The 27,972-nt window shown below is 39.3% G+C and overlaps 5 protein-coding genes across 15 annotated transcripts; 2 read left to right on the top strand and 3 right to left on the bottom strand.

Moving 5' to 3' along the window:
• The first annotated feature begins 20 nt into the window (after positions 1–20).
• On the top strand, positions 21–5,760 carry cfap210 (cilia and flagella associated protein 210). Its single transcript, XM_044216007.1, has 9 exons — positions 21–232; positions 1,997–2,205; positions 2,354–2,527; positions 2,620–2,825; positions 3,150–3,306; positions 3,402–3,541; positions 3,657–3,849; positions 4,117–4,281; positions 4,381–5,760. Exons 1-9 carry the CDS (start codon positions 184–186, stop codon positions 4,732–4,734), a joined length of 1,647 nt encoding a protein of 548 aa, XP_044071942.1. The 5' UTR covers positions 21–183; the 3' UTR covers positions 4,735–5,760.
• Positions 5,736–12,330, bottom strand: ppig (peptidylprolyl isomerase G (cyclophilin G)). Of its 5 annotated transcripts, none has more exons than XM_044216002.1 (13): positions 12,062–12,330; positions 11,347–11,427; positions 10,758–10,832; positions 10,542–10,649; positions 10,185–10,229; positions 10,009–10,096; positions 9,854–9,883; positions 9,603–9,742; positions 9,284–9,458; positions 9,016–9,201; positions 8,822–8,912; positions 8,431–8,570; positions 5,736–7,736 (listed from the first exon to the last, which is right to left on the bottom strand). In XM_044216002.1, the coding sequence occupies exons 2-13, from the start codon at positions 11,405–11,407 to the stop codon at positions 6,743–6,745; spliced, it is 2,133 nt and encodes a 710-aa protein (XP_044071937.1). In that variant the 5' UTR covers positions 11,408–11,427; positions 12,062–12,330; the 3' UTR covers positions 5,736–6,742. The 5 variants fall into 5 exon arrangements, with proteins under 5 accessions (XP_044071937.1, XP_044071939.1, XP_044071938.1 ...); XM_044216004.1 differs by having other exon boundaries at positions 12,117–12,252; XM_044216003.1 differs by having other exon boundaries at positions 12,034–12,166.
• Positions 12,184–18,310, top strand: fastkd1 (FAST kinase domains 1). Of its 7 annotated transcripts, none has more exons than XM_044215998.1 (15): positions 12,184–12,320; positions 13,209–13,605; positions 13,698–13,775; positions 14,110–14,235; positions 14,322–14,720; positions 14,822–14,932; positions 15,487–15,618; positions 15,695–16,181; positions 16,264–16,378; positions 16,451–16,579; positions 16,727–16,858; positions 16,961–17,074; positions 17,515–17,656; positions 17,748–17,862; positions 17,967–18,310. In XM_044215998.1, the coding sequence occupies exons 2-15, from the start codon at positions 13,271–13,273 to the stop codon at positions 18,060–18,062; spliced, it is 2,511 nt and encodes an 836-aa protein (XP_044071933.1). In that variant the 5' UTR covers positions 12,184–12,320; positions 13,209–13,270; the 3' UTR covers positions 18,063–18,310. The 7 variants fall into 7 exon arrangements, with proteins under 7 accessions (XP_044071933.1, XP_044071930.1, XP_044071932.1 ...); XM_044215995.1 differs by having other exon boundaries at positions 12,186–12,320; positions 13,121–13,605; XM_044215997.1 differs by lacking the exon at positions 12,184–12,320 and adding an exon at positions 12,513–12,678.
• Positions 18,311–18,353: 43 nt separating this feature from the next.
• klhl41a (kelch-like family member 41a) lies at positions 18,354–22,109 on the bottom strand. Its single transcript, XM_044216006.1, has 6 exons — positions 20,931–22,109; positions 20,683–20,840; positions 20,458–20,565; positions 20,175–20,360; positions 19,433–19,579; positions 18,354–19,305 (listed from the first exon to the last, which is right to left on the bottom strand). Exons 1-6 carry the CDS (start codon positions 22,014–22,016, stop codon positions 19,194–19,196), a joined length of 1,797 nt encoding a protein of 598 aa, XP_044071941.1. The 5' UTR covers positions 22,017–22,109; the 3' UTR covers positions 18,354–19,193.
• Positions 22,110–22,771: 662 nt separating this feature from the next.
• bbs5 (Bardet-Biedl syndrome 5) lies at positions 22,772–27,014 on the bottom strand. The gene is made up of 12 exons (XM_044216008.1): positions 26,849–27,014; positions 26,376–26,458; positions 26,221–26,286; positions 25,653–25,702; positions 25,204–25,331; positions 24,979–25,114; positions 24,565–24,660; positions 24,055–24,117; positions 23,780–23,914; positions 23,468–23,551; positions 23,217–23,240; positions 22,772–23,118 (listed from the first exon to the last, which is right to left on the bottom strand). Exons 1-12 carry the CDS (start codon positions 26,908–26,910, stop codon positions 23,017–23,019), a joined length of 1,029 nt encoding a protein of 342 aa, XP_044071943.1. The 5' UTR covers positions 26,911–27,014; the 3' UTR covers positions 22,772–23,016.
• Positions 27,015–27,972: the final 958 nt, after the last annotated feature.

The following is a 27,972-nucleotide window of genomic DNA, read 5'->3' as shown; positions in this document are numbered from 1 at the left end:
GGAAAGGCTTCCGATTGGTTCAGGTGTTGCCTGGATACAACGCAACAAATGCGGACCCTGACACATCTGTGTGTAACCTGGAAAGCGTTAACGCTAGCTACAGTAAAAGTTTACTTTGTCAACTGTTGTATTTGGCAGTAGTATTTTCGTTTCTTTCATTTCTAGGTTATATATCGAATACAAATGGCATCGGTGGTTCAGTACGGCCGACGAAGAGGCTCCAGTAAGAGAGGTGAGAGCTACCGAGACAGAGTTTGTTTTAACCTTACTGAAGGTAGGCTAGCTGTTATGGCTAACAGACAATAAGTAAGTCTTTGATGGCAACATAAGTCTTGAAGTCCTGTAACATCAAACGGAACAATGAAAGAGCGGCTCTGGAAACGCACGAGTTGTTTAATATAATTATTATGCATCCATCCAATGTCACGCCCACGAGCAAACATGTAGCCTGTTTCAAAAGAAAACAACTTCCTGTACAGTGGTATATTTGATAAGAGGGATAGTAATGTACGGTATTAGTTTTGCATTTATTTATATTTCTCATATGCAGGGCCATAGCCAGGATTTTAAAGTCCAGGCCCCCCTTCCTGCACCCCACGAAGAAACCTTTGTGAATTTCTATGATTGTGTTAATTTTCCCCTTCATTTTATTAAATGTGTAGCGTTAAATCATATTTTCTGTAATTGCTGTTACAAAGCTGCCTTCACAATCCCAAGACGTAATTCTGGTGAAGAAATACTGAATCCATTCATTACATTTAAATCTATTTAATGTTTTTTTTTTTTGCCTAAAAACCAGACAAATGTAAATTGATTCAGTGTAAAACAAAATCCAGATTTCAGAGCATTATTTATTTACAGTTTAACATACAGACGGGGGACAAATTAAAGGTAAAACCTGAATAAACGAGTGGAGAAACATATCAAATGCAGATGCTTCTGTTCACCAGGGCTCACTGGATGTTTTGGTGAGTTTGAAAATGACGTGAACAAAATGCTACGGCCTTTACAGTCACCAGATCTCAACCCAGTTTCACACCTATGGAAGCTTTTGGACCAGTGTGTAAGACAATGATCTCCACCACCAGCACCATGACACCAAATGATATAATATAAATTTTCCTCTTCAAATCTATTTAGTGAAGTCTGTGGCTGTCTCTGATGCTATATGTCCTTGTGTTTTGTCTGGCCATGTTTATCTGCTGTACTCAGGTCTCTCTCACAAAAGACATCTTGATCTCAATGAGATGACTTGATTAAATAAAGGTTGTAGAAAAGGTTTCAGTCGTAGTCAGGGACTACACTGCCTAAATAAAGGTTGTATATATAAATGAGGGAATATCTTGTGGAGGAATGGTGTTCATCCCTCCAATAGAGTTCACAGACTTGGCAAAGAGCACTGAAGCTGTTCTGGAGGCTCGTGGCCTGACTCAATACTAAAACACTTCATGTTGGTTTTTCCTTTAATTTGTCACCCATCTGTATATGCCATAAGGAAAAATGTTATACAACACAAACAATAACTATGACAACTCATAATTTGGTGGCAGTACAGTACCATTATAATAGATAAACATAATCTCATGATCACAAATAATATCACTTAAAAAATCTGCTATTCCTTACACATTACACACATGCTCCTTACGTTGTTTCCCAGAAACAATACAGAGGACATCACCTTAGTGTGCTCAATGGTAGCTACGGCTCTGCTCATATGAACACATATCAACCTTTGTTTGGCACACAGCAACGGTTATCCCTTCCAACATGGAAGAAATATACTGTATATGCATCCCATAATATTCTGGAGAAAAGTATACTTGTCTCTTATTGTCTCTTGTCTCTTATTAATTATTAATCTGTATAGTCCTCAACCCAAATTACACAAACTGATGGTGTATATTTTCAGTCCCCTTAAAAATTCTGTGTTCTAGATGTAGTGTTCGACTTACAGGAGGTCTTCATAGGGTAATTTCCTCCCTTTTTTTAATAGTGTCTTCAGCTGAGGAAGCCAGCAGGATGATCCAGCCACCAGACCTCCGACAAGTCACTGTCTTAACCAAGGCTGAATGGCTGAGGATTCAAGATGAACTGAACCAGGTTAATAAAGACAAGGAGAGTATGAGAGAGGCAGCTAAACAGAGAGAGGCCCTGCACTTGCAATCCAAAGAGGTGGTGAAACTGTGGTCCAATACCATCGCTGTAAGTTGCCTGTATGGGGGGTGGGGTGGGGGGGTCTCAAATTTAATTTGCTTTATTAAAATTAGATGTGCTTGTAAGGTTGCAAAAAGCACAATATACTGCAGCAAAGCGAAAAGGTTAACACACTGTATGTTCACATTTATCAAAGGGTCAAAGGCAAAAAAAGCTTGAGGCAAAGCAGATTCGGGAGCAGATTGAGGAGGAGAAAAGGAAATTGACTGATAAAGAAGAGGCCAAATATCAGGAGCAGAAGCGGAAAGAGGCCATTGAGAAAGCCAAGACACAGCTGTATTATCAAACCGACCATGTTAAAGGATTACATGTTAGTATCACTTGTAAATTATTGTGTCACTTGCACATTTGGCTTTACATTGATTTTTTTGGGATAATGAACCATTGTTACTCCCCCCACAGCGTGCGCTCTTGCTGACAGAGGTGTTGAAGGAGAGGGAGGCTCAGATTGAACTGAAGCAAAGAATCAAGAGTGCCTCTAAAGATGTGGACAAAGAATTCATGGATATGGTAAAGACCAGAGAGGACGAAGCCTTGAGACAGGAGCAGGAGAAAGCACTTCAGAAAAAGCTTGAGAGACAGGCTATTGCAGAGGACCTGAAAAACCAGTAAGTCTCACATCAGACCCAACAACCAGCTTTGAACGTGCCGCAGATGCACCAGTTGTCAGGGTCTTCATAGAATTATAGATATGATGGTGCTCTCTATTTCAAAGATATGCATTACTGTTGTATTTTGTCTTCTGTATGGTAAAATTGCACGAGAATATACATTTAACATCCCATTTTGTAAATGGAGTTACGGTGCTACAGTAAAGTATAATAGTGCAGCTCAACTGTTCCTGGTTGTGACGAATTTCAAACAAGAACCTGAGAAGAAGGCTTGAGTAAAAATAGTTTGTTTCACGTCAGAGTATGATTCCTTTTCTTTAGGATCAAGGAAAATAAGCTAGTGAGAGAGCAACAGAAGATAGAGAACAAGAAGGATGGAGAGGAAACCCAACGCCTTCATGAGCTCTATCAGTGGGGGCAAAGAATGGAGGAAGAAAGACAAGCACAGCAGAAGAGAAACCTTATGCAAGCTCACCTGGTAGGGTCTTAGAAGCACAGGGTATCTAGTATTTGTAGATCCTATTTCCTTATTTTATAACATAGGGTTTACTATTGTATACTCTGTATTTACAGGAACATCTCACCAATAGGGACCTCATAAGAGCGACAGATGCACAAAAACAGGAGGCCAAAGAGGAGCAAAGGAAACTTTTTCTCTCTGCAAAACAAAAAATGATGAAGTTACGGAAAGACAAAGAAAGAGAATTGTTTAGGTGAGACCCAGAAAAAACAATAAACACCCAGTCATCTGTCTAGACATGTCAAACATACAGTGACAATGGATCCCTGGTTTGTACAATCATACTTGTGAGTTGTTTCATTCTTCAGAGAGGCCCAGCTGCGCAGAGAGAAGATCATGAACAAACTGACAATCACACAGCAGGAGCAAACTGTCAGTGAGGAGCAGCGGATCACAAAGGCTGTCGCTGAGCAGGATGCAAAACAGGCTCAAAAGCAGTGGGAGGAGGAGGAGAGGAGGGCTAATATGCTGAAGTCGATCGCTGCACACAGAGAAGTCATGGTAAATTCAGACGCTGCATCTAATGACCTGCAAAATACAAAGTTACTGGAGCATAAAGCTTTCGTCAAGCCAGTAATATCAAACGTCTTCTTGGTCACGTATGTGGGGTCATAACCTGTAGGTTAAAAAAAGGTGTAGATGATTCTTTTTTTTAAAAATATATATAGCTGCAGTGAAATCTGGGTTCACCTGAGACTTGTGAAAAGTTAATCCAGCTACAGCTAACAAAATGTTATCACACCTGTATCACAAACTGTGTTTCATCAGAGACAAGAAAAGGAGCAGAGGGACAAAATGGCAAAGCAGAACACCCGAGAAACACTTCTGGCCAAGATAGAGGCTGACAGAATATTTTCTGAGAAACAACAACTGAAGGCTCAGAAGATCAAAGAAGATGGAAGAAAAATACAAGACTTCAATGCCACACAAATGGTTACGTTGAAACTATCTCCTCCACATCATTGCAAAAATGCACAATTTTAGTTTGTTCTCTGATAGAAAACTTGTTTGACGTTTATCTTTCATATATAGGCTGAAAAAAGTGCCAGGCATCAGCAGCTGAGGAGAGAAGAGCACGAGTTTGAAGCGAAGAACACAGAGCTCACTGCTGAAGAGGAAAACCAGTTTCAGCAGTATTCACAGCACATCATCAACGCAGCGGCGGAGGCTCAGCGAAATGTGTTTCCTCTTTGCAAAGCTGCAAGGGAAGGGATCGGAGGAGGGCTTGGTCCCGCTTCTAGTGCAGTCAGGCCTCGCTACCTCGTTAAGGACAGTACTGGTGCTCAAATGCCCAAATACGTCTCTGGTGCCACCCAGAACATTAAAAAGCTTCATGAGGCTGTAGATATTCATGAAGCAAAGAGGAGACTTGGATTTACATGGTGATAGGCAAATTTGGTTCCAAGAATGTTCCCCTAAATTTGCCATCTTTGAAGATACTGAATGTTTTAATAACAGCCTTAAAATATTTTTACAAAGGCTGTCCGAAATCACTCCCTCAGTCACTACTCCGTATATAATAGACACTCAATAGTTTGCTCTATTGTCAATCGTAAATTGGAATTGGAACCACATACAGGTGTAGTGCTGCACGACTTTCATATTTTATAAAATATGATGCATTGCATTGTGGGATTAAAATAGTGTACATGGGGAATCTTGGTGGCCTAGGTGCTTAAGACAAGGACCTAAACTGCAACATCCCCAGTTCATGTGCAGCCAGGAACCTGTCGTCCCCATCTCTCTCCCTCACTTGCTGTCGTCACTTATAAAAGGCATAAAATTGCCTCCAATATACTTTCCATGCCATGGAGTCTACTTTTTTAGTCCCATTGTTGAAATTTTTGACAGCACTATATAGTACATAGTTTTTTTACACTATATAGTAAATAAGGAGTGATTTTGGACACAAAACTTCTGCAGGGATGTTCTACAGTGTTCGTTACGTACAGTAATATGTGCTTTAGACAACGTTCTCACGACGATTCTCTGAAGGTTTTAGGTCTACAATTTATTACAAACTTCTGTAATGTTCCTCACATTCTGTAGAGAAACTTGTCAACATTGTGAGAACGTTGCAGTGAGGGCATAACACAGACAAAATAGTTTGAAATTAATCACGCAAAATGTTCTGTGAACGTTGTATGTGAACTTCCCCTAGCAGAGAAGATGACTCATCCAGGATAAAAATATGGACTCTAGTTGACACTGAACCGAGCGATTAATCACCACTGCAGTTATTGAACCTGACACTGGATGACAAAATGTTAACAGCACAGTGTAAATTTCCTGTAACTGTTAATTACCGTAATTTTGGATGCTAATAATGTTTGGGCCTCCAATAGATATTGTTTGTGACAGCATTTACAGAATATTAAAACAATTGATTAAAATCCAAGTTTGAGCCTTTTATTACATTCTACACTGCAGTCGAGTTCTTGTTAAAACCAACTTGCACAAACACAATTTATACAAATTGATTTTATGTTGTACGTACAGCATTACATTTTTTCCATTCAAAAAACAAACCAGAGGTATCTCAAAACTGGTTAACAAACAGGATTACAGTAAAAGGTCGTGGATGTACAAAAAAAAAAAGAAGTACATATTTCATCTAACGATGGCAGGGATAAGCATGCAAGAAATGATGAGTGTTCTCTTCCAGATTGCTTGTTGTAGTAAAAATAACTTGACAAGTAACAGATATTTTCCAAACTTAAAGACAGTCCTTATCCCCTAAACCCACTGCGTCAAATAACATTAAAACAAATTCCAGGAGAAAATGTCCTCGGGGGGAAAAAGACATTAAAAAGAATCTCTTTTGCTGTAAAATATTGAGTATTTTTTTATTTTTACAAACAGTCTGAAATTGTAACTATTATAAAGCCAAAATATAATTTACCAATGAACTAAAAAAAACAACAAAAACAGCCCATAAACTGACTTCCTCTGGTCACAAACAATAATAATAATAAAAAAAATTCATGGTACTTTTCCACTCGCTGCTAATGCAGTACACACTGTAGGTGAGTTTTGTTTTTCAGTCACAAATCCTTCTCTCTAAACTGGCTGCAGTGCAGCTTCAGCTACCCATCAACAGTGTCATGCACTTAATGGGGGCATTTTCCATTCAGTGCCAAAATGAGGCCCATAGTTCAGCCAAAGCTCACATGATGCTGCTAGTCTGTCATTGCAAGTTTAACTCACACTTCTTAACAGTTTTGGGAATTAGCTTTGACAGACCTTTGTACAATCATGTTAGCTTTGGCTGAACTGCACTGAATGAGGAATGTGAATGAGTCCCACTAAGCTGCTGCTGCATACTACATGTGTAATGGGTATAAAATAGGGACTTCAAAACTCCCATCTATTCCGTTAGGATATCATCACAGGCTCAGTCGCTGTCAGAGCTAGAGCTAGTGCTTGATTTATTCCTCTTGCTGTTGTTTCTGTCTTTGCCTTTTGTACTATCTGGTCTTGGTTTGGCCGGGCTTTTTCTGTCTTTGGATTTAGAGGTACTTTTTGCTCGGCTCCGTTTGGAATCTGGGCTCTTTTGACTCTTCCTTTTCTCGTCTCTATCACTCTCAGAGCTGCTGCCACGTCTTCGCCTTTGGTTGGCAGCTTCTCTGTCTTTGTCCTTTCTATGAGATGACCCATCTTTGCTGTGGTCTCTCTTGTTACTCCTGCTCCTGGAGCGCCTGCTTCTGTGCGCGTCTCTAGGCTTGTTTCTGTCTGGACTTCTTGTTCGATGTTCCTTATCCCTGGATGTTCCTCGCCTCTTATTCTCCCTTTCACTGTTGTGTCGTCTTTCCTGACTCCTGCTACGTTCTCTGCCCCTCTCTCTGTCTTTTTCTCGTTTTTCTTCCTTGTCTTTTGATACTGCAGGTCCACTCCTATCCCTATTCCTGCTACTTGATCTGTGCCCATCTTTTGTGGCTGTTTTTTCCTTGCTTTGTGACTTTGCCCTAGTTCTCTCACCATTTCTTCCTTTGGTATCCTCTTTATGCTTTTTATCCGACTCATGACCCTTATTTCTTTCTTTGTTGTGATCAGATTCTGACTCCTTTTCTTTCTTATTAGCATTTCGGTCTTTGCTCCTTGAGCGACCTCTTCTGTCATTACTTTTGTGCTTGTGAGCCTTCTCTCTGCTTTTTGACCTCCTACTCTTTTCTCTGCTTTTACTGCGGCTTCGAGATTTCTCTCTTTTCTTTGCCTTGTGTTTGCTATGCTTCTCGTCCTTCTCAACATCGTCCTCTTCTTTGCTTTTGGATCTATGAGTTTTCTTGGGTTTTTTACCCTCAGTTGTGTGTTCTTGCTTTGTGTTGGAGGTCCGTCTCTCTCTTCTTGGAGCTTTAGCAGCCTCCTCCTTGTCCTCATTCATGTCACCTCTGTAAAACAGTGCAGAAAAAATGTCACCTACACAACATGACAACTAACATCAGGCAACATTATGGAGCAACGATAGCTGATACATTTGTTTGTTAGACACATTACTCAAAAGCTCAGAAAACATTTTAATTATCTACTTACATAATGCAGGTTCTTGAAATATTATCACAGTTCAATGACACAGATCAGCTTTGAAATATTAGAAGTAACAAAAATGCCTTTGCATTTCATCTACAATTTATATCTAAGAACATTTCAGATACCCACCACTTGCTACGACCCAGAAAGGTTTGCTTGTTTTATGTCAAACATTTCATCACTGCTAGGCACACTGAAGGGATGTTAATATATGCCAGTTTGCAATCAAATGAAGTTAAGGCCTCTGATTGGCAGAATACATTTAAAAATGTTCAAATATAGCCTTATATATTGCATATATCCAATTCCATATATTTCCCCAGGGCGACACTAAAGTATATTCTTTTCTGCCTACTTGAACATGAAAGCTTTGGATTTTAAAAGATGTAGTTGTCCACACTGACTTGTATTGTTTTTGCACTTTACATTCTTAACTGTGACCCAAAATGTCTTTTCAGACGAGGCTCAAACACATCTGACAAAACACATAACAAAGACTGACTACAAACAGTGTGTTTAAATACTCTTTAATAAGTCCAAGTGAGGCTATCTTACTTGTCACCCTTGATCCAGCGCTCTCCAGTGACTGGCCTCATCCTCTGACGGTGCATCTCCTGACGCCAGTGTGGAGGGGTTTCACTGCGCCGAAAACGATCTCTGGACCTTGAACGAGAGCGCGACGGAGTCCGATACCGCTGGATGGGAGAAATGACAACCCACTTACTTCTGTTCTATACAGACTCTAAACAGACTGGAACCAACACTGGTCAAGACAGAAATCTTACAAAACTGCAATTAAAGTGTTTAGAAATGGTAAAATTAAATTGTATCTGTCACTACCTTTTAAAAGCAACTTGACATATTCCAGTCTCATTAGACACAGTATGAATTGTGACAAGTGGACACAATTTTAACTGAGCTCTTCTCATTGGTTCAGTGCACCTACCCTTGGACCCCTGCCTTTTATCTTCCTCCCGGATCGCGTCATCACTAGTCTTCTGTGATATGCTGACTGAGAATTAAATGTTATGCCAGTACTAGAGAGAGAGAGAAAGAAAAAAAACAAGGCATGAAAATGAACAGACACTGGCATTAGGTTTGGATGTTTGTCACGACGTGCTGTTGCTCAAGCAGACTAACCTCTCTCTTGGCCTTTCATCTTTATTTCGGGGATCCTTTTCAGCCTCCTCTTTTGACTTCTGGACCGCCTGGGGACTCCTCCTCATGAGGAATCGGTTCTCTGGGATGGGTGGAATTTCTTCAGGACGTACAGTAGATGTAACCAACTCTTCTTGTTCTTTCTCTTCTGCACTTTCAGCCTCTGACCTAGGAAAGCAATGCAGTTCAGAATGGAGACATTAGGTACTGTTTAAACTGCAAACAGTGAAAATTAGAATAAATTAGGTACCTTTTCTTTTCCTTCTTATGCTTCTTTTTTAGCTTTTTCGCCTTCTTTTTCCTCTTCTTTGATTCTTTCTCAGATTCTTCAGAATCAGAGGAGGATGCTGATGAGCTCGCAGAGTCGCTGGAGCTACTGCTGGAACTGGAAGAGGCTCGCTCTCTCTTTTTTTCCTCTTTCTTTGCTGCAAACATTTCAGAGTCTGTTAGAAGCACTGCTTTTTAATATCTAAAAACTGTATTCACTCCGACAACAGCGGCAGACAAATCACAAGTTGAAGCTTGAAACTTATTTTGAAAGTACGCAAAAATGCTTCACACAAACAAACCTTTAGATTTAGGGATGAGCTCTCCACAGTTCAAAACCTTCACATCAGCATATGGTCTGCTATTAGGGTCTGTTTTCTGGCTCTCCATGGTTTGAACAACCTCTTGGCCAGAAATCACATGACCAAAAACCACATGGACACTGAGAAAATACAGTGGTGTTGAGCTTTAGCTATGTTGATCTAAGACAAGCACAACATAGTGTACACTATGCAATCAATCAGCATTTCAGATGCAGTCGAGCAGCACTTACCCATCCAGATGTGGTGAGGGTTTTGTTGTTCTGAAGCGTCACAGCAGGCCATTCAAGAAAAAAAAGGGCATATAATTATTTGCATGGCTTAGGGACGACAGAATGAACTAATAATGCATCAAATCTATAAACACACAGGAAAAGACAGTGCTTACATAAAAAACTGTGATCCATTTGTATCTTTGCCTCTATTGGCCATAGACAGCAGGTACTCCTTGTTGTGTTTAACGGCAAAGCTTTCATCTGGGGGAAAAGGATAAGATTGTACTGCCATCTTGAAGCCAACGTTGGTTTGGATAACAACAGACAGCTCTGACTGTGGCCTCTTTACCTTCAAAAAAGCCTCCATAGATGGATTCGCCTCCTCTTCCATTGCCTAGATGTCAGAGAACAAATAAAACATAAGCAAGGGAGCTGCTATAGGAAAGAGATTTATGATGTAATAAAACTTAGTTACTGGTTATTCAAATAGAGTGAGTTAGGTTAATGTTAAGCTTTGCTGATGCTTTCATTATGACAGACACCATCTGCATATGTAGCAGGTAAGAACTGACAGTGATGGTATTAACACAGAAAAACTTGCAGTCAGTAACCACAATCCTGCCTTATATGTGCCATATTCGGAATTAAACCATAGGTGTTTTAAGCTAAATAGATCGTTCACAACCTTCAACCTTTATTAACTCACCTTCACTGAAGTCTCCTCCTTGAATCATAAAGTCTTTCACAATTCGATGGAACAGGCATCCTTTGTAGTGCAGGGGTTTCTGAGTTCCTTTACCAATGCCTCTCTCACCTGAATGAAACCAAAGTTCATATTAATATTAAACTGTGCCATGAAGTAAAACGTTTTCTGACACATTCTTGTGTGTGTGGGGGGGGGGACGACGACAACATTATTTACCTGTGCAGAGGCATCTGAAGTTTTCACAAGTTTTGGGACAGATGTCTGAAAATAATTCTACCACAACTCTGCCGACTGAGAAGAAAGAGCATCGTTACTTACTTAGTTTTGTTTATCGTGATGAGAAATGACCTTACTTGTAAGTTCATTTGGTGCAACTAATTAAAACTAATGCAGTCTAGTGATATCCAACTGAAACCCTTTAAGAGACTTTATGGTAATTTTGGAGGCTGTAGTTTGTGGCGCTAACTGTTGAACTGTATTGCATTATACTGAGAGGTGTTTCTAATATTCTGCCCACCCCATATAAATCAATGATGGTAATCTAAATATTAGAAACAATGTTTAGTATACTACTATACAATTCAAAACAGCAGCACAAACGACAGTCTCCAAAATGACCTTACAGTTGAATCAACACATCTCTAAAACGTTTTCTACAAAAATTGAGCAGTATAACATTAGTGGAGGTAATATGTATTGCAGAGCTGTCGTATTAAACTGCATTAGTTTTAGCTATAATTACATAATAAACTGAACTGTGTGAATACATCAGTAAGAAGCTAGAAAGTTGAGGTTTGTTTCTTACCGAGCACATTACTGATTCCAATGTCAAGGAAGCACCGAGTGCGCTGAACCTTGATCCCCATGACCTCTACTGATCAAACACCTGAAGGTGAGAAACACAGATATCACAAAGATAAGTGAAAAAATTAGCAATTAATAACTTGTCAGTAGGATGTCAATTAACAGCCGGAATTGTCTAGAAAATCCTGCACACCTACTAGCTGAACGATTTCTTTAAATGCTACTGAAAACCATATGATGCAAAATAAATCATAAATGTGTTGACTGTAAATCGTTGCTGATCACTTACAAGATATCAAATATACAGAATAAACGTCACTGACTCCGTTAACGCCGCAACAGCAGCTGGTCAAAAACAAGCAAAATTAGACTAGCTAATGTTCGTTAGTTTTTGACTTAACTAAATAGCAATGCGTCTGAAATCTCACTTGACCTGTGGAGCCAAATGCAAAGATACTTTTTAGTGTTTAACCATCACAAATGCCCCCGCTCACACACTCACTACTCTGGATTATATCGCTATGGTTTCATACGGTCGCCTGGCGTTAGGCCTGGTGTTAGCATTAGCAAGTTCACCTAGCCTCCAACAGACAACATGTCGAGGGATTCATAACGTGTACCATACAATTTCGACATATTAACTACACACACATATCGCTAAGACATACTTAATGCAAAATCACATCACCCGGAAACCCAAGTATATCACTCCATACAGCGAGCAGTCCTCTCAAACGACGAAAATTAAGTTTCATTCAGTGTTGAGCTCACTGTTTTCTAAAGATGGCGCGGCAGGGACGTCAATGTATTTCGAGAATCGTGCGCCAGTCAACGCAGCGGGGCGCGTAGCTGGGGATGCCTTGGGGATTTATTCCCTGAGATTAACCTGTTAGGTACAATTCTCTCTCGGGCTGCTTAAATCATCCACGTCACTCATTTCCGTGCGCTTAGCTCCAACCAGCTCCTGAGTAACACGTAAGAAAAGCTCTTTGACGTTTCACAGAGTGTTTATGCAGGAAACTCTACATGACCGGACCAGTAACGCACAGAGGTCTGAGGTTGCAACCGGTGTTAGGGAAAACAGGGCCCTGTGAAGTTGATTTATATTTTCTGAGTGATACAGAAGGGTAACTAGCAGTTGTATGCGATGTATTTACACTAGGAAAACACCGTAATGAATTCCTCAGAACAACTGGTTTGCTAGTTAATCACGTTCTCGACCTCCCCAGCATGTATGAGCTACTGCCTGAGAGGCAAAACCCAGGGTTTCAAAATCCTCCAACTCCCTTATGTCACTGGCTACGGAAGTGAAATATTATTGCACACATGCTAGGTAATTTTGACTTTGAATGGGCGATTTTAATGACTGTAATCTATTTGTGTTAGATATATAGTGTTTGGATTTATATAATATGTAGAAATATAGCTAAGAATCCAGGTAGCTGGGCTAATATGGGGTTGTCAGTCATTTTAAGGGATTGATTCCACATCCACGTGAGTACCGTGTTAGCAAACTGAACTTAGCTAACGTTACTGGTAGCTCACCTCAGTAGTGGACTACTGCACTAAAGGAAAGTCATATGAAATCTCTGAATGGGGCTGTTCGCGAGATGAAATCGACTGAACCTGAGGTCAGCATGTCACACTGAGATAACTTCACTGTCATGCAAGTGTTTTCTTTGTGCATACAATTAAACTTATAACCAAAGATAATTTAAGACATTGTGATACAGGTTAAAATAATGTTTCGTGTGTGTGTGTTTTTTCTTCTTTAGTTGACACATGTCCCTAAAGGAGCACTTAACATATACTATCTCCAGACTGTAGTTTTGTGGATGTTATCTCTGTTGGTTTGACATTGAGGTGGACAGTGGACTACAATGAAGACCCCAGTGCGTACTTAATTTGAGCCAAGGTCTCTGGTGATGTTTCGGCTCCGGTGTGTGAATTCCTTTCTTCGGAGGCTCCTTCATGGGGGGACAGTGAACCGAGACCAGGTTCTGGAGCAACTGCGGGTTTGCTCTGCAGAAGACCAGGTGTTTGATGTGGTGGGCAAGAACAAGGCCAAGCTCACAGTGAGTCATGTCAGCTGGGCTGTGGGGATGCTGTGGCAGTTTCAGAAAGAGAAACCACAGATGCTCAGGACCGTCGAGCTCCTCAAGAGCCACCCGCAGTTCTTGACTCTCCGGGTTTTGGCGGAGAACAAAATTGCTCTTATGGATGATTTTATGTTGGTCGACATGCTTTACAGTTTCCTCAGGTACATTAAGATATATACACAATCAGATTATGTGTTATGCATTTGAATTATAAAATATTAATGATAACACTATATTATTGTCCATCTATTAGGTTGAATGTGGATCCACACGACTCTCTTGTTCAGCAGTTGGTTTCAGAAGCATGGCTCAGAATAGACAGGTATGACAGGTGATTACATTGTTTATCAGTTTGTTTTAAGTTAGTGAGATGTAGGGCTGCAACTAACTATCATTTTCATTATTTAGTAATCTGGCAATTATGAAAATGAAAATGGGCATTATAATTTCCCAGAGCTCAAAGGTGACATCCTCAACTGTCAGTCTGAAATCCAACATCCACATTAGAGGAGCTGAAACCAGCAAATGCATTTTTGCTTGATAAAATACTAAAAAGATAAATTAGTATCAAAATTCTTGTTTAATTTTCTGTCAATCGATTTATGGATTGATTGTCTAGTTGTTTCAGCACTAATGAGATATTACACAAATGTGGATTTTTGCAGATTTCCATTGGCATCCCTATCCAAGTTCGCCATCTGTCTAAGTGATCAGCACCTTCAACACAGTCCTCTAATGGGCCAGATCGCCAGAATTGTGGATCAGAGGTTGTCGTCTATTGATGATGCCAGGTTGGTAATGAGACAGATATGATCAAATACATTCAAATATAAGTACCTGCATATTGTGTATTTATTCTCTGGCCATGTTTTCCCAGGATCCTAACTACACTGATGATAAGCGTGTCATCCCTGGTGTCTCCCCGGCTTCGGGATGCCCTCATTAGCAGGGCAGACCATCTCCTGGACACCATGGATCCCTCAAGTTATAACAGCCCGCGGAGAGTGGTGCAGTTCCTGCGCAACATCAAGTACAGTCACCGCCCTCTGCTGGAGAAGTGCAACGAGATCCTCTTGTGCAACATTCCCAGGCTGGACGCAGAAAACATTAGCATCATCATGGGGCTCTATCAGTCCCTGCAGTTCAACAACTGTGACTTCAGGCTGGCTGTTAAACAAAGACTAACAGAACTGGTTGACTCAAGCACCGATCCTTTCTCCTTCACTAAACTGTTTGTCGCTCTGGCTCCGATGGCCAGTCAGGAGATCAGAGAAGGGTTCGTATCATTATCAGTGGAGTGATCCATGAGGGGAAATCTAACTCTTTACAGCAATTCTTGACTCTAACAGTTCTCCACTGTGGTTTCATCCCTCTTAGGTTGGAGAACACTGCCCTCCTGTTGGCGGATGAGCTCAACGCACAGCAGGCTCTGGCTGTAGCTGAAGCTCTAGAGGAGATTGAGAGCAGAAATCTTAGTTTACTGAACAAGTGAGTTCATATCTCTGCCATATAGCACCTGCCCAGCTTAAGAAGTGGAGCCAATATATCGGCTAATATCAACTTATCGCGGAATTTTCAATTTTGGGGGGAAAAAAAAACATTTTTGAGGTAGAGATTGAACTTTCATTCTTGACCTTGGAAACCCATTTAGGAGCTCTTCTGGTGCTTTTGATCATGTCCCATGATCTTCCTCGGGAGATGCAGTTGCCCAGTTGTCATGGACTCGTAGATGCTGAAATTTTGCACTTTAAGGACTTCTCGCCCATGTTGTCTTAAAAGTTGAGAGTGAAAATTCATTCTTGACCTTGGGAACAGCAGTTGACAAACTCTCACCACAAGGTCCATTCATTTACATAGTTTGACAAGTTTATTTTTCAATTGTTAAGTCTCCCACTCAGGTTATATCCAGTTCACCAACAAATTTAAGGGATCCTTATCATTATGTTGTGTATATGTTTATGCAAAAAGACAACTCTCCACCGATATATTGAAATATGTATTAAATATTAATAAAATGTAATTATTGCTGAATTATTTTCCAGAATTGCATCAGTAATCCAAAGGAACCTTCATGTCTACAAGCCAGTGGAGGTGGCCAGAATCACCCAAGCCCTTTTTCTGTTGCAATACCATAACCCCGAACTCTTCACTAAACTAAGAAACATTTTGGCCAAGTAAGAGTTTATTTGAGCATTTTTCTTCACACTTTGATTGAATAAAACGTAGACTGATGACACTTTTATCTTGCAGCTTTTTGCAGCGCAGTGTCTTCCCTTACGAAGTGACAATGTTGACTCGTGTTCTGTCCATGCTGCCCTGTCCGCGACTTGATGAGGGCGTGATCTCACGGGTGGGTGCAGTGGTGACCCAGTGCAATCTCAATGACCTCAACACCATTTCTTTTGCCATTGCCAAGTGGGTGCGAAACGATCCCTCCTACCGCCACAACACTCCCAGCAAGTACGTTCGTCTGCTGCAGACCCTGAACCGCTGCGGGCACGAGAGGCTGCAAACGGCTGACCGCCTGGACTTGGTGCTGGAAGAGCTCAAGTACATTTCGGGAGAGTGGTTTGAGGAAATGCTGGTCGAAGAGACGATGGTCACACTGCAGAGGATGATGGACCAAATAAACTGGACCAATGTGCCTGAGTTGGCCCTCTTCTTAACCAGGATAAATCACATCTGCCCTCCCCTGATGGACCGTATCGCCAGCGTGGCCATTAAAGACATTGACAAGGTGCTTTAAGAGACATCACAGTACGTCAAGTCTGGAATAATTAAATATATATTAACTGTACTTCTCCTGTACCATTTTTAAGATTCACCACTCGGCAACATATGCCACCCTGCTACCCTTCTCTGTCCTGAATTATGATCCTCCACAAGCAGACGAGTTGTACGATGTTTGTATTCAGCGCATCACTCCTCATATCGGTAAGTGAATCCGTTTACACATTTTATTTTTCTTATTTAAAGCTTCAATAACACCTTTCTCTGTGTTTGTAGGCTCCTTTGACCCACATCTGCTAGTTCTCCTGGCATACTCTTTGGCTGTGGCTGACTGTTTTCCTGAGGAATTAGTCAGAGAAATCTTCAGTATAGACTTTCTGGGAAAGCTGGATGCTCAGTTAGAAAGTATGTCCCCACTTTGCTTGTAATTGTGTTTAAATATAATTGTTAATATGCATCTGTAGCAAAATATTCATCTTCTCTTCACACTTGTTCAATAGGGTTAGGGTTAGGGTTACTAACTAATGTTACTGTTCTCCTTACTTCTTACAGCCCTACCTGATGCCCTCAACATGCGGACCAGACTGCGCCTCATGGAACTCAATCGCGCCGTGTGTCTTGAGTGTCCTGAGTTCCAGGTGCCGTGGTTTCATGAGCGCTACTGCCAGCAGGTCCAAAAGAAAGGTAAAAAGATGCACAGAGAAATGAGTGTCTGGTTTAGGTGGGTTTTTAAAATGGAATTCAAATAAATCTGTATTATCGATTGTCTGTCAAAATGTTTTTCAGGGAGTGGCACTGTCAGTCCAGCGCAACAGCAAATCCACAAAATGCTGGGTGAAGTTCTTGGTGGCATTAACTGTGTTCGAGTAGCAGTTGTCACTCCATATTTTTATACCGTAGGTGAGTAATATTGGGTTATTTTCCATCTGATATTTTATCACGCTTTTTCTATTCTGTTCTGTTCTGAAAAAGGGAAAACAGAAACTCATGCGATGGGTAGATGCTTGCAATGTATCGAGTCAATTTATATGTATGAATTTCAATTTATAACTCCTAAACACAAGGTTGACAGTCACATTACGTTTACGTTCAATGAAAATTTCCCTGCATTCGCCCCAAAAAAAGGACGTGATGTCATGTCTCTGATGCTGGTAATAAATAAATATCGATCAGAGCGATCACAAACTATAAACAGTATATGGAGCTGGCAGGAGATCGCATCAAAACAGGAAACACAGGCTCGAATTCATCCATCGTATGGGCTTCAACAGAAGTGGATGGGAAACAGAGCGAATATTCGTAGGACGGAAGTGTAACGTGACCTTGTTTTGTCTTTTCAGACTTTGAATGCATACTGGATAAAGGGCTGCAGCCGTTGCCCTGCAGCGAGCCTAGCGCACTGCAAATCTCAGACGGAAAGGTTCAGTGGGGGACAAGCTCGCTGGAAAACAGCAGGGATGAGCTGCCACCTGGAGCTCAGCGGTAGGCAATATATCAGAAAACAGCCTGAATAGTAAAGATGAATAATTACAAATGAAATATGTTTGACATTCTGTTTTTATGTATCACTCAGAGTTGCTGTGCACTTTCTTGATTCAAAGTCCTTCTGTAAGAATTCTAACCACATGAAAGGTGAAGCCCTGATGAGAAAAAGACACCTGGAAATTCTGGGATACCGTGTGGTTCAGGTGAGAAAACATTAAAGATTGCATGTGGTATTGTACATCTCTTACTCTGAATCATATTAAAGGTCAGTGATATTGCAAAAGACAAGATCATTTGTGTTTTACAGATCCCTCACTTTGAATGGAACTCTATGGAGCTCTCAACACAGGACGCCTGGAAGGAATATCTAAAGAAGAAAATATTTAGAGATTCTTCTTCTTGAAGGCCTTATTTATTGAACGATGAAAGTAATATTACATTCAACACTGAGCCTTTGAGTTTGGTTTTGAGAATTTTCAGGCTGAACGACTGAACAGAGTTTTCAAAACAGTATGTTAAAATACATTAAGTGCTCCTTATTTTTAGTCATTCAGCATAAAGTTGACATGAATCTACCTGATACATGTTAAGTGAGATTGTGTATTATGTACTTTTGTATGAAAGAGTATTTTAAATAAAATGTAAAGCTTCTTGGGGTATTGCCAGTGTTGCTCAACAAACTTTAATACATTTGTATTGTTTCAGATAATTTATTACAACTGAAGATTAAGGGTATTACATTTTACACTTTGGTCATCATGCATTTTGCTTGCAAATAACAGTTAATAACAGCTGTGAAGTCAATATGGTGAGCCTCAGCCGGTTTGAAATGACAAGAACATAATTGGACATTTTCCCAAGACTACATTTTATCCCCGGTCTTTTGGACCTCCATGTGACATATGACATATGTAGGCTCTTCAGTCATAAAATAAGTCCTTAACACTTTTCTCATTCTAATGGAACCTTTAGTTTAATCCAATCTGTTCTGACTATTTACTTTCCTCATACAACAACAACAGTACTGTCTGAAAATGTTTAAAGGGATATTTGTCATGAACGTTAAAACTTGCTTCAAAACAAACCGATTTAAAGTGTCAGATACAAACAGTCTGTGAGATAATATTTTAATACTGAAGAATTACAACATACATGTAATTGACTGGAAGAGGAACATTTCCAGATTAACAGAAGAAAACATTCATTTCTATGCAAACCTTTACTAGTTAACAGTAAATTACTCATTTAATGGGTGGTGGGAAATCCTCAACAAGTGATATGTTTCAGAAAATCAGAATCAACAATAATGTCTGGTCCAAACAACAGTGGCTGTTCAAGTTTAGACACTGATGACTTATGAGACATAAGCCAATTTAAACCATGATACATTTTATTAAAACACTCATAGAACAGGCAAAGGGGACATGTGTCTGATATGTTAAAATGTTAAATGACAACAACAAGCCACTAAATAAGAGCATGTACATAATATTCTTGCCTATAGCAGTGAAGTCCCTTGTTTGACCCTGGACTGTTACAGTTTGGGCATTCTGGCTGCATTCAGACGCATGGACACACAGGAGGCTCCAGCTGCGTAACGCATCTCTTTAATCATGCCAGTCCACTGTTTGTTGTCATCTTCATACCTGGTAAGACAGTTAAAACATGTTACTATAATACACTGTATGAGGACAGTTATAATTGTAAAAGAAAGATGACATTGTTTGGTACCACATATATTCTAAAATATAATGCAACAAAATCAACACATACTGCCAAATGTCAATGATTTCACTGGGTGCACACTCTTTGTCCTCATTCTCCATTATGGCGAAGCCTCCTATAGCGTACAACAGCCCTCCACAGCTGACCAGGTTGACTGAACTCCTCTCCTGGGGAAACTCTGTGAAGGGTGACCACCTGCAACAAGGTGCACTCAGCTGCATTAATGTGATATCTCAATGTTGTTTTTTGCAGTGGTTCCCAACCTGGGGGGTTGGGACCCCACAAGGGGGCACAAGATAATTAAAGGAATAAGAAAGAAAACATATACTGTATATCTGTTAACAAATTATGCTTAATTTTCTTTTCTTCCCCAGACCCCAAAAATCCTTCAAATGAAGCATGAGGATGAAAAAACATTATTTGGTTTAACTGCGACGAGGGGCCACAAGATAATTAAATTAATAACAAAACACTGTATATCTGTTAAATCATGCTTAATTAGACTTTTTTTCTTTTCTTCTTCTTTTCTGGATGCTTTCTCTCTTAAACATGGTTAAGCCATATTTAAAAATGAAAATGACGTACAATACCTTAAGTTAATAACTTAATAACTTCTGAATAGCCTGTTATTTGTTTTACAGCATGATATGTGCTTTCAACAAGGAAAAGTATGAACAAAAAAACTGATTGGACTTAACCAAATAAATATTGGTATCAAAAATTAACTAGAACCAGCCATGCACAACACTTTGAAGGGCCTCATACAGAATGTAATAATAAAAGCACATACTTGTTGGTTCCAAAGTCATAGGCTTCACATGACGCTGTTAGGCCTTCTTCATTGACTCCCCCAGTGACAACAATCTTCCCTTTATGGATAACTGCGGCAAACATCGATCTGGGTGTCTTCATGGAAGCCACCTCCTTCCACTCTGACCTCTTGTGGTCGTATGCAAACATCTTATTGGTTGCTTTACTTTAAAAGTGAGACAAAATAATTCCCAACAAGGGTTAATGTAATGTGAAAATCATATTTTAACTTCATATCAAATGTTTTGGCATTGCAATCTTACTTGTCATCTGTTTTTCCTCCAATACAGTACACCAGCCCGTTCTCAGAGACCACACAGTGGCCGTGGATTTTCAAGGGCAACTTTTTTGTTTCAGCCCACTTCATTTTTCTAAAAAGGGCATATAAAGTAACACAGAATGTGCTCAACAGTAAATACACATCAGTCCTTTCAATAAGAAAAATCTACTGAGTGAACAAATCCAAATGGTTGGTGTACAGAACTTACTCAGTGTCATAGCACAGAACAGTGTCATGAGACTCGTTGGACTGTAAATCTTTTCCTGCTACAACAAAGATGAGATTTTCAAATTCCCCTGTAGCAAACAAACACCTGGGGGAGGGCATGGGTGGCAGAGCAATCCATTCAGCAGTGAGACTGTCCAACTGAAAGACACATGTTAAGATATTTTGTAAAATGAGGGACTTACTTTGGATGTGCTCGGAACATTTGCAATGTAAATTAAATCTTTATACCTGGTAGAAGTAACACTGCAATGGGTTTTCTTTGTCCTCTTCATCTACAAACAGTCCTCCCAACACATACAGATTGTTCTTCTTTGATATCAGACTGACATGGTTTCTGGGGATCTGCTCTGCCATTGCAGCAAGAAAACATTCGTTCTCGTGGGTGTCGTAGGCCACGGCCGCAGTGTCATTGATCATCAGAACCATGTCTTTGGTGTACATGCCATATCTGCGGTTATCGTTTAGATAGCCTGGCAACTTTCCCTCCTCTCCCTCCTCATCATCTTGTCCCTTTTCCTTCTCGGGCAGCTTCCCTGCGAAGGCTTCCTTTATGACTTTGATTTTTTTGAGAAGCTCAGGGTCAGTCTTAATAAGGTCATCCTTCTCCACCTTTTCCTTGAAGTACTTCTCTGGCAGTAAACGGAAACGAATGTACTCAAAGGCCTGTTCCAAGGATTTAATGCGCTTCTCTTTGTCTTTCCTGATCCACCTCATGAGGGTCTCAAACACTGCCTCCTCTTTTTCTACATTCAATGCATCTGCTCCAATAATGGCAAAGAGTTCAGGTGGAGCAAGCTCTAGGAAATCCTCATCCATGGCTATGGTCTCAAACCGATCTACAATGTAATCTCGAGCTGCCATTGCCAGCCTGGTGCAGTTCAGCATCAGTCCCAGCCTGTAGATGGCAAGGCAGTTTTTCTTCGACAGCTTCTTCTGGAGATAATTCACACAAACTGTGAACACTGAGGGGACCTGGAAGCGATTGGCAACGGCCAAAATATCCTGCACATTGTTATCGTTGATGTCAATCTCTGTTGAGTACATGTAATTTACAATTGCCTCCATAACATCGGGATCCAGGTTCTCCAGAACAACCTCCTTTTTGTCAGCTTCCTTGCCGTCCTCTGAGAAGTACAGCTCCCGGAAATAAGGACTACAAGCTGCCAGAATGAGTCGATGGCAGGGGATGCTTCGGTCTCCAATCTTTAGGACACAGTCAATCAATTTATTCTCATTCAGAAGCTCTTTGAGTCCATCCTGCAGCAAAGTGGTTTGAAACAGACGGAGATCTTCCCTCAAACCTTGGGGATCCATTCTTTCAGGACAGGAAGTGGATGGAAGTGGGGCAGTTCACAACAGACTGTCCTAGCTGGTGAAGACAGCGAACTATAGGCAGCCAGGTCTGAAGCTACTTCAATATAACTGTGCCCTTCTAAATATAGCCAACCACCACAACCATGAAGAATGCAGGTTGGCCAAATCGGAAAGCTCACACAGCTGTCATTGAGTAAAAACAACTGTGGAGCCTTGTCACCATAGCGATTAATAACATTATTATATGGCCACACAGAAATAACCTATGATCTTTTCACTTCATTTACTCTTGTCTATCTAATAGGGTGAATATATAACGTTTTACAAGAAAAACAGCAAAACACAAATTCTAACACTTAATCAGGGCTATTTGTTCCAGTACTCTACTTATGTGTTCACATATATGATTGGCATTTACTACAACCGTGTGTGTTCTAGGGACATCTACATGTGGCGTGAATCACAATTCACTGATAGAATTGACCACTTCACCACAGTGTTATTCAATATTTGTGTGTGACACATCCACAGGGGAGTTATCTAACAAGTAGACAGGGTCAGTGAACAGCTGCTGTTACAGGAGGTGACAGTTTGTCCTCTTTTTAGATCTTTAAAATACTTTAGTGCCTTGTGCAGTTATGTATTTAGCCTGAGATCATTGTGTTCTTTCCACATACAAATGAATTGTATACGAGATACTGTACAAACCTACTGCATTAATGTTAATGAAAGGTTAAAAATTGCACTCTCCACTATCTATTTAAATACATTTATTAAATTTAAATACAAACTGCATTATATTTTCACATTCTATTCACTACAAGTGTTTTATACAAATATTCCCACAATAAATGTCATACATGTAACTTAGTATTTTCTTTTTTATGAAGTATCTATGCATAAACTGTACAACTTTTAACCTGACCTATGAATAAATATATATACTGTTGCCTTTATAATCACAATATGTACATAGAGCACAGATGTTTTTCATATTATTTCAGCCCATGACTTCCCACAGTCCTTGAAGTGTGAAGCCATCCTTCAGCTTTTCAATGGCGAGGCCCAGCTCCTCAGAGAAAACTGGCTCACGGTCTTGTTGCTTTGGAAAAGCCCAAAAGATGTTATAACACAACATACTATACATCATACAGTATTTTACAATTATAGCTGGTGATAAAATTAATTGAGATACTTTACCTTATTTCCATCAGCAAAGTAAGCCTGTGGGCAAGCAACACACACAATTCATACATTTAATCAAAATAACTGGGACATGTTGTCTGTAATAATGTTACTGTTGTCTGATGAGCACCAACATGAGCACTAGGCAACGTAAATTCATGTTTGTTCATTATGCTGAAGGGCATTAGCTAACAGCTATTCTGAGAGTCTGAAAACTAAACCATTAACTCCCAGAGGACTGATGAGTGTAAGGGTGGCACACTCACAGTGAAAGCATCAGTCTGCTCATCGGGCTCAATTTCCACGTCATCAGGAGGCTGTTCCACTGTCAGTTCTTCCAACGGCTTGGGCTAAAATAATTTTTAGGACAAACTGCGCTATGACAACAAGATCAGCTGAGCTGGTGAAAAAGCAAGTTTCAATGGAGTATTCAAAACTATTACGGGAATGTAGATTAAAAAAAAAATCAGCAGTTAAAATAACAGTAATTCAATTTTAAAGTTGGTTTGTTTCCTGTTTCAACAGTTTACACTTTGTTTTAATGTTATACTACTGAGGTGTTGATTCTAGTATTGTACCTTTTCTTCCATTTCATAGTCCACTCCAAAGATTGGGTTGGCAGAGTACACCTTATGCAATGAGTTGATTTCCTTTAGTGCGTCTTGAAGCTTATCCACAGGGTCAATCTTAAACCCGAGCACATAGCCACCACTCTAAAAACAAAAAGGACAGAGTATATTTGTGTATTACAAGCAACAAAAACAGAGAAGGAACTCCTGTTACTAGTATTAAATCATTATATTGTGATCAGTTCAGGTAAATGTGACTCAAACTGTAGAGAAAAGCAGGTTACCTGGCGTGAACTCTCTATCACCAAAGCCAAGCCAAACTTTGAGTCTCTTATTCTGATAGACCACTTTGGGGGAAAAAAAGCTAAAATTAATTAATAAAATTAAAATACATACAATCTCAAACTTAAAGAGAAACTATACATGTTTTTACAACAGAAATAATAATGTAAAATAATATAATAAAATAGATGGTGTGTATGTTTATTATGACATTATGTGAACAGGGCTGGTACATAACAATTTAGGGGACAAGCCAAAGTTATGAATGCTATTATCTACATTACAGTATCTCGACACACTATTATGCCATTGAAATTTTGTATAATTTGTGAGACAAACTTTCAAAACATTTTAAGCCACGAATTAGCAACAAAAAAAGGAGAACCCTGTTTTTGTTTTTAGAATCAATCAAAAAGGCAAATATATTTGCAATACAGAATTGTATGAATTGTATGCACATTTTTCTCAAATGAGGACTTGATAGGTAAGGTTATTTAGTGTATTGTACTTACAATCTGAAGGTAAGGAATGCTGACATTGAAGCTCTCATTCATATTGGCGTGCCACACAATCCGAACATTGGTGATAAAGAAGGTTCCAAGGTTACCCTAAAAGAAAGAAAACCAACAATCAGTCAAGGAAAATTAACTCTGTTACTCATATTGCAAACTAATTATCTCCAGTAATCATATCAAATTTAAGAGTAACCTTCCTTGTATTAGATGTGGCCTCTTTAGGAAGAATTCAGATTCAAGTAACAATGTAATTAATAGAGGAAAACCACTTGTTACATTGTTAACTAACATTTTCATACAACTACTTGTTAAAAATGACAATGGAAAGTACACACACTTCAATACACAGTAAACTGAAAAATGCAAAATTGAAGAAAATAATTTCAACAGACACATTTCAAGCAGCAGTACCTGATCACTGGATAAATTCCAAACTCCATTAATTTTATCGTAAACTTGCTCCCGGGGCAAGAGTCTTAGCTGCTTGTTTTGAATGAGAGCGGCTCGCAATTTCAGGTCCCTGTACATTTTAGATGTCTCATAGGCCCTGTAACAAAACCAAATTAAAAAATATTTAGTACGACATACGTTTTATGGAGAATATAATCAGATAACATTCCTTCAGCGTTGTTTTACCTGTGTACAGCAATGACGGAAGTAAAGAGCCGTGGACTTCCTGGAACCACATTTGTGAAAATGAACTCAAATCTTGTGTTGTTGGATTTTGTCAAGATGTAGAGTGCTTCCGTTTGGCCTCTCAGTTTCTGGAAAACAGCATTCAATTCATTAATTAACATGTTTATCTATCTTTATCACATATATTATGTACTTCATTTATTTTTTACGTCAATACCATGTCAAAACAATGTTGCTGTTATTGGCTTTGTCCTTGCATAGATTAGACACACAAACATTTTTCCACTTCAAAAGTGACTGACTTGTGAATAAAAAGACTCACATATACAACATATAAACAGTATATGTGATGTGTGTGATGAAATGGAAAAAATAATGGACAAATACTCTGGACTTAAGATAATAATAAAATAATTAATAGTTATAGAAATAAAACAAGGTTTACTAACTGAGTTAGCTGTCCTTGTTGTGATGTTGATGATGGAGTTGTAACCTACAGCTGAAAAAAAATAACAGATTTGCATTTAGGTTGGTTAGATTTTTCATATGGTTTCACACTTGGCTTCTTCCAGTGATCTTAACTCTGCACTTTGTTGATATGACATCTGACAATGGTTAGTTTCTTATTCTGTTTCTCAGTATGCTTTTCATTATCTTCAACATACATAATACATTCATACATGAGCTTCATCTCACCAAATGGTAAAAGCCTATTTTCTATTGGATTATTCTGAAATTGGTGGCAATGGACACTCACTAAATCTTTAGGTTTAGTTTAGGTTTAAGCAAAAAGGAAAACTAAATGGAGGGTGCACATGAATGTTGTTAAACCCACAATAAAAATAATTTAAATCCTTTAGGTGTCCATATAATACCATTTAATAAAAGGTAATTTAATGTCAAGTATTTCCAAGAGAGGGCAAACACATTCAGCTGATGGCTGCTTGTGGAGACAGAATCAAACAATGCAATAAATAAATCATAAACATAAATCATAAACCATGCAGGTGTACTCACACAAATTGACTCTTGGCAGGGCCAAAGAATGCCAAATTATTCTCAGGTTTGTTACCAGCAGTCGTCCTGCAAAAAAGTGGACATTATCAGTTATTACGTGACAGACACACACAGGTTGCACAGATAGTGTGTCAACCTCCAGGATAGCTAACTACCTCGATCTCCGTTGTTTCCTTTCGTGTCTTCTATGGAGTCCAGACAGTCTATCAATGCTTCACCTGGACGAGTTTTCATCTGCCTGTGATAGATTGACAGACTGATCAGTGATAGTTGTAACGCTTTGGCTTTATTTAACGCTAGCCAGCTAACGTAAGTGTATCACAGTTGGCTCTCAGTAAATGCTAGAAATTTATTAAGATAAACTACAACATCTCTACACTCAGACAAATGTGACATAAAGCTACCGTTAGACGTTTTTTCCACGACAGAACATAAAGCTAAACACAATTAACCCCTTGAAATGAAACCGTTGCAGCCTAGTATCAATAAGCAATCAATCAGCGAATTACTTTATCTGACGTTGCCTTTGGTTAGCCAATTAGCGTAGCTGAGCTAACTATTTTAGCTAACTATCTTGTACGATAGTGAAATAATCCCAAACGATTTCAGTGAGGTAACGTTAACTTACTGTGCTGTTATGTCGAATCTAACGTCTCTGTCTTCCCAGAGAGCATCTAGAACAGATGCCATGACTGCAGGTTATCTCTCCCTCGGGTTAGTTTAGTAACGTTTACTGGCTACCTACCGTTGGTTTACTAGCTAGCTAAAAGTTAGACTGGCTAATCTCTCTCTAGCGTCATAATCACCGTGGCAACAGACGGCAAGCCAAGGGGACAAAACTGTGAACTTGTTCAATCTCAAAAGTTGTTTCAATACATTGTCAATACACTTATTGCTCAATATATCATATCAGAAATGTCCCTATATTATGAACATGGACTGTTTAATCACTCTTCTGCCAGTGAGCACTATATCTTTAATCTGATAAAAGTGCCAGCAAGAACACATCATATTCTAAGGACTCACAACTCCTTGAATTTGTGTCCAAACAGTAGCCTACATCAAAACATTTTTTGTACTGAACAAGCTTGTAAAACGCTAAATGTATTAATTAATTAATTAATTTTATCGTTTTATTTAATATTCTCGTCAATTGAGATGTGGCCTATTAGGCTATTTCTGTTTCAGAACCCCTGGCTGTTACAAAATAAGAGGACAAAACGTTTATATAATATTAAAGTTTATGTAATATTGGCATGTTTGTGACCTTCAATAAGTTGAAAATGGCCTAGAATTCTAAATAGGCATTTCAGTACAGTATGTCACTAATCTCTATCATATTTTTCCGTTTCTGTTTGCCATAGAGCTCAAAGATATGTTTTTCGGGGGCATTTGCTTTGTAAAACACATGGACAGCGAAAGATAAAGCGTACTTAATTATCATAGCACAATTCATGCCAAGGGGAAAACTCAATGTGCTTTACATTAGAAAGAAAATAATAATAAACTTAACTGCTGTGAATATTCAATAACATTGCTTGAGATTTAACAAAAAAGCTAAACTCGTGTCCAAAAACCTTTGATGGCAGTGTAAAACTATACTAAAAAAAGCTGAACTAAAAGAACATATTTAGGCCACCAACCGACCTGTATCTTCTGTTACTACTAAGAACACAAAGGAGGGTGGACACAGATGATGATGGTTATAATGTTAATAGTGATACTGGTTATTTTGCTTAATAAACACATACA

Source organism: Siniperca chuatsi, linkage group LG12, assembly GCF_020085105.1.
Source record: "Siniperca chuatsi isolate FFG_IHB_CAS linkage group LG12, ASM2008510v1, whole genome shotgun sequence".
Classification (NCBI taxonomy): Eukaryota; Metazoa; Chordata; class Actinopteri; order Centrarchiformes; family Sinipercidae; genus Siniperca; species Siniperca chuatsi.
Note: the sequence above shows the minus strand (reverse complement) of the source record. Positions and strands in the feature narration are given on the sequence as shown.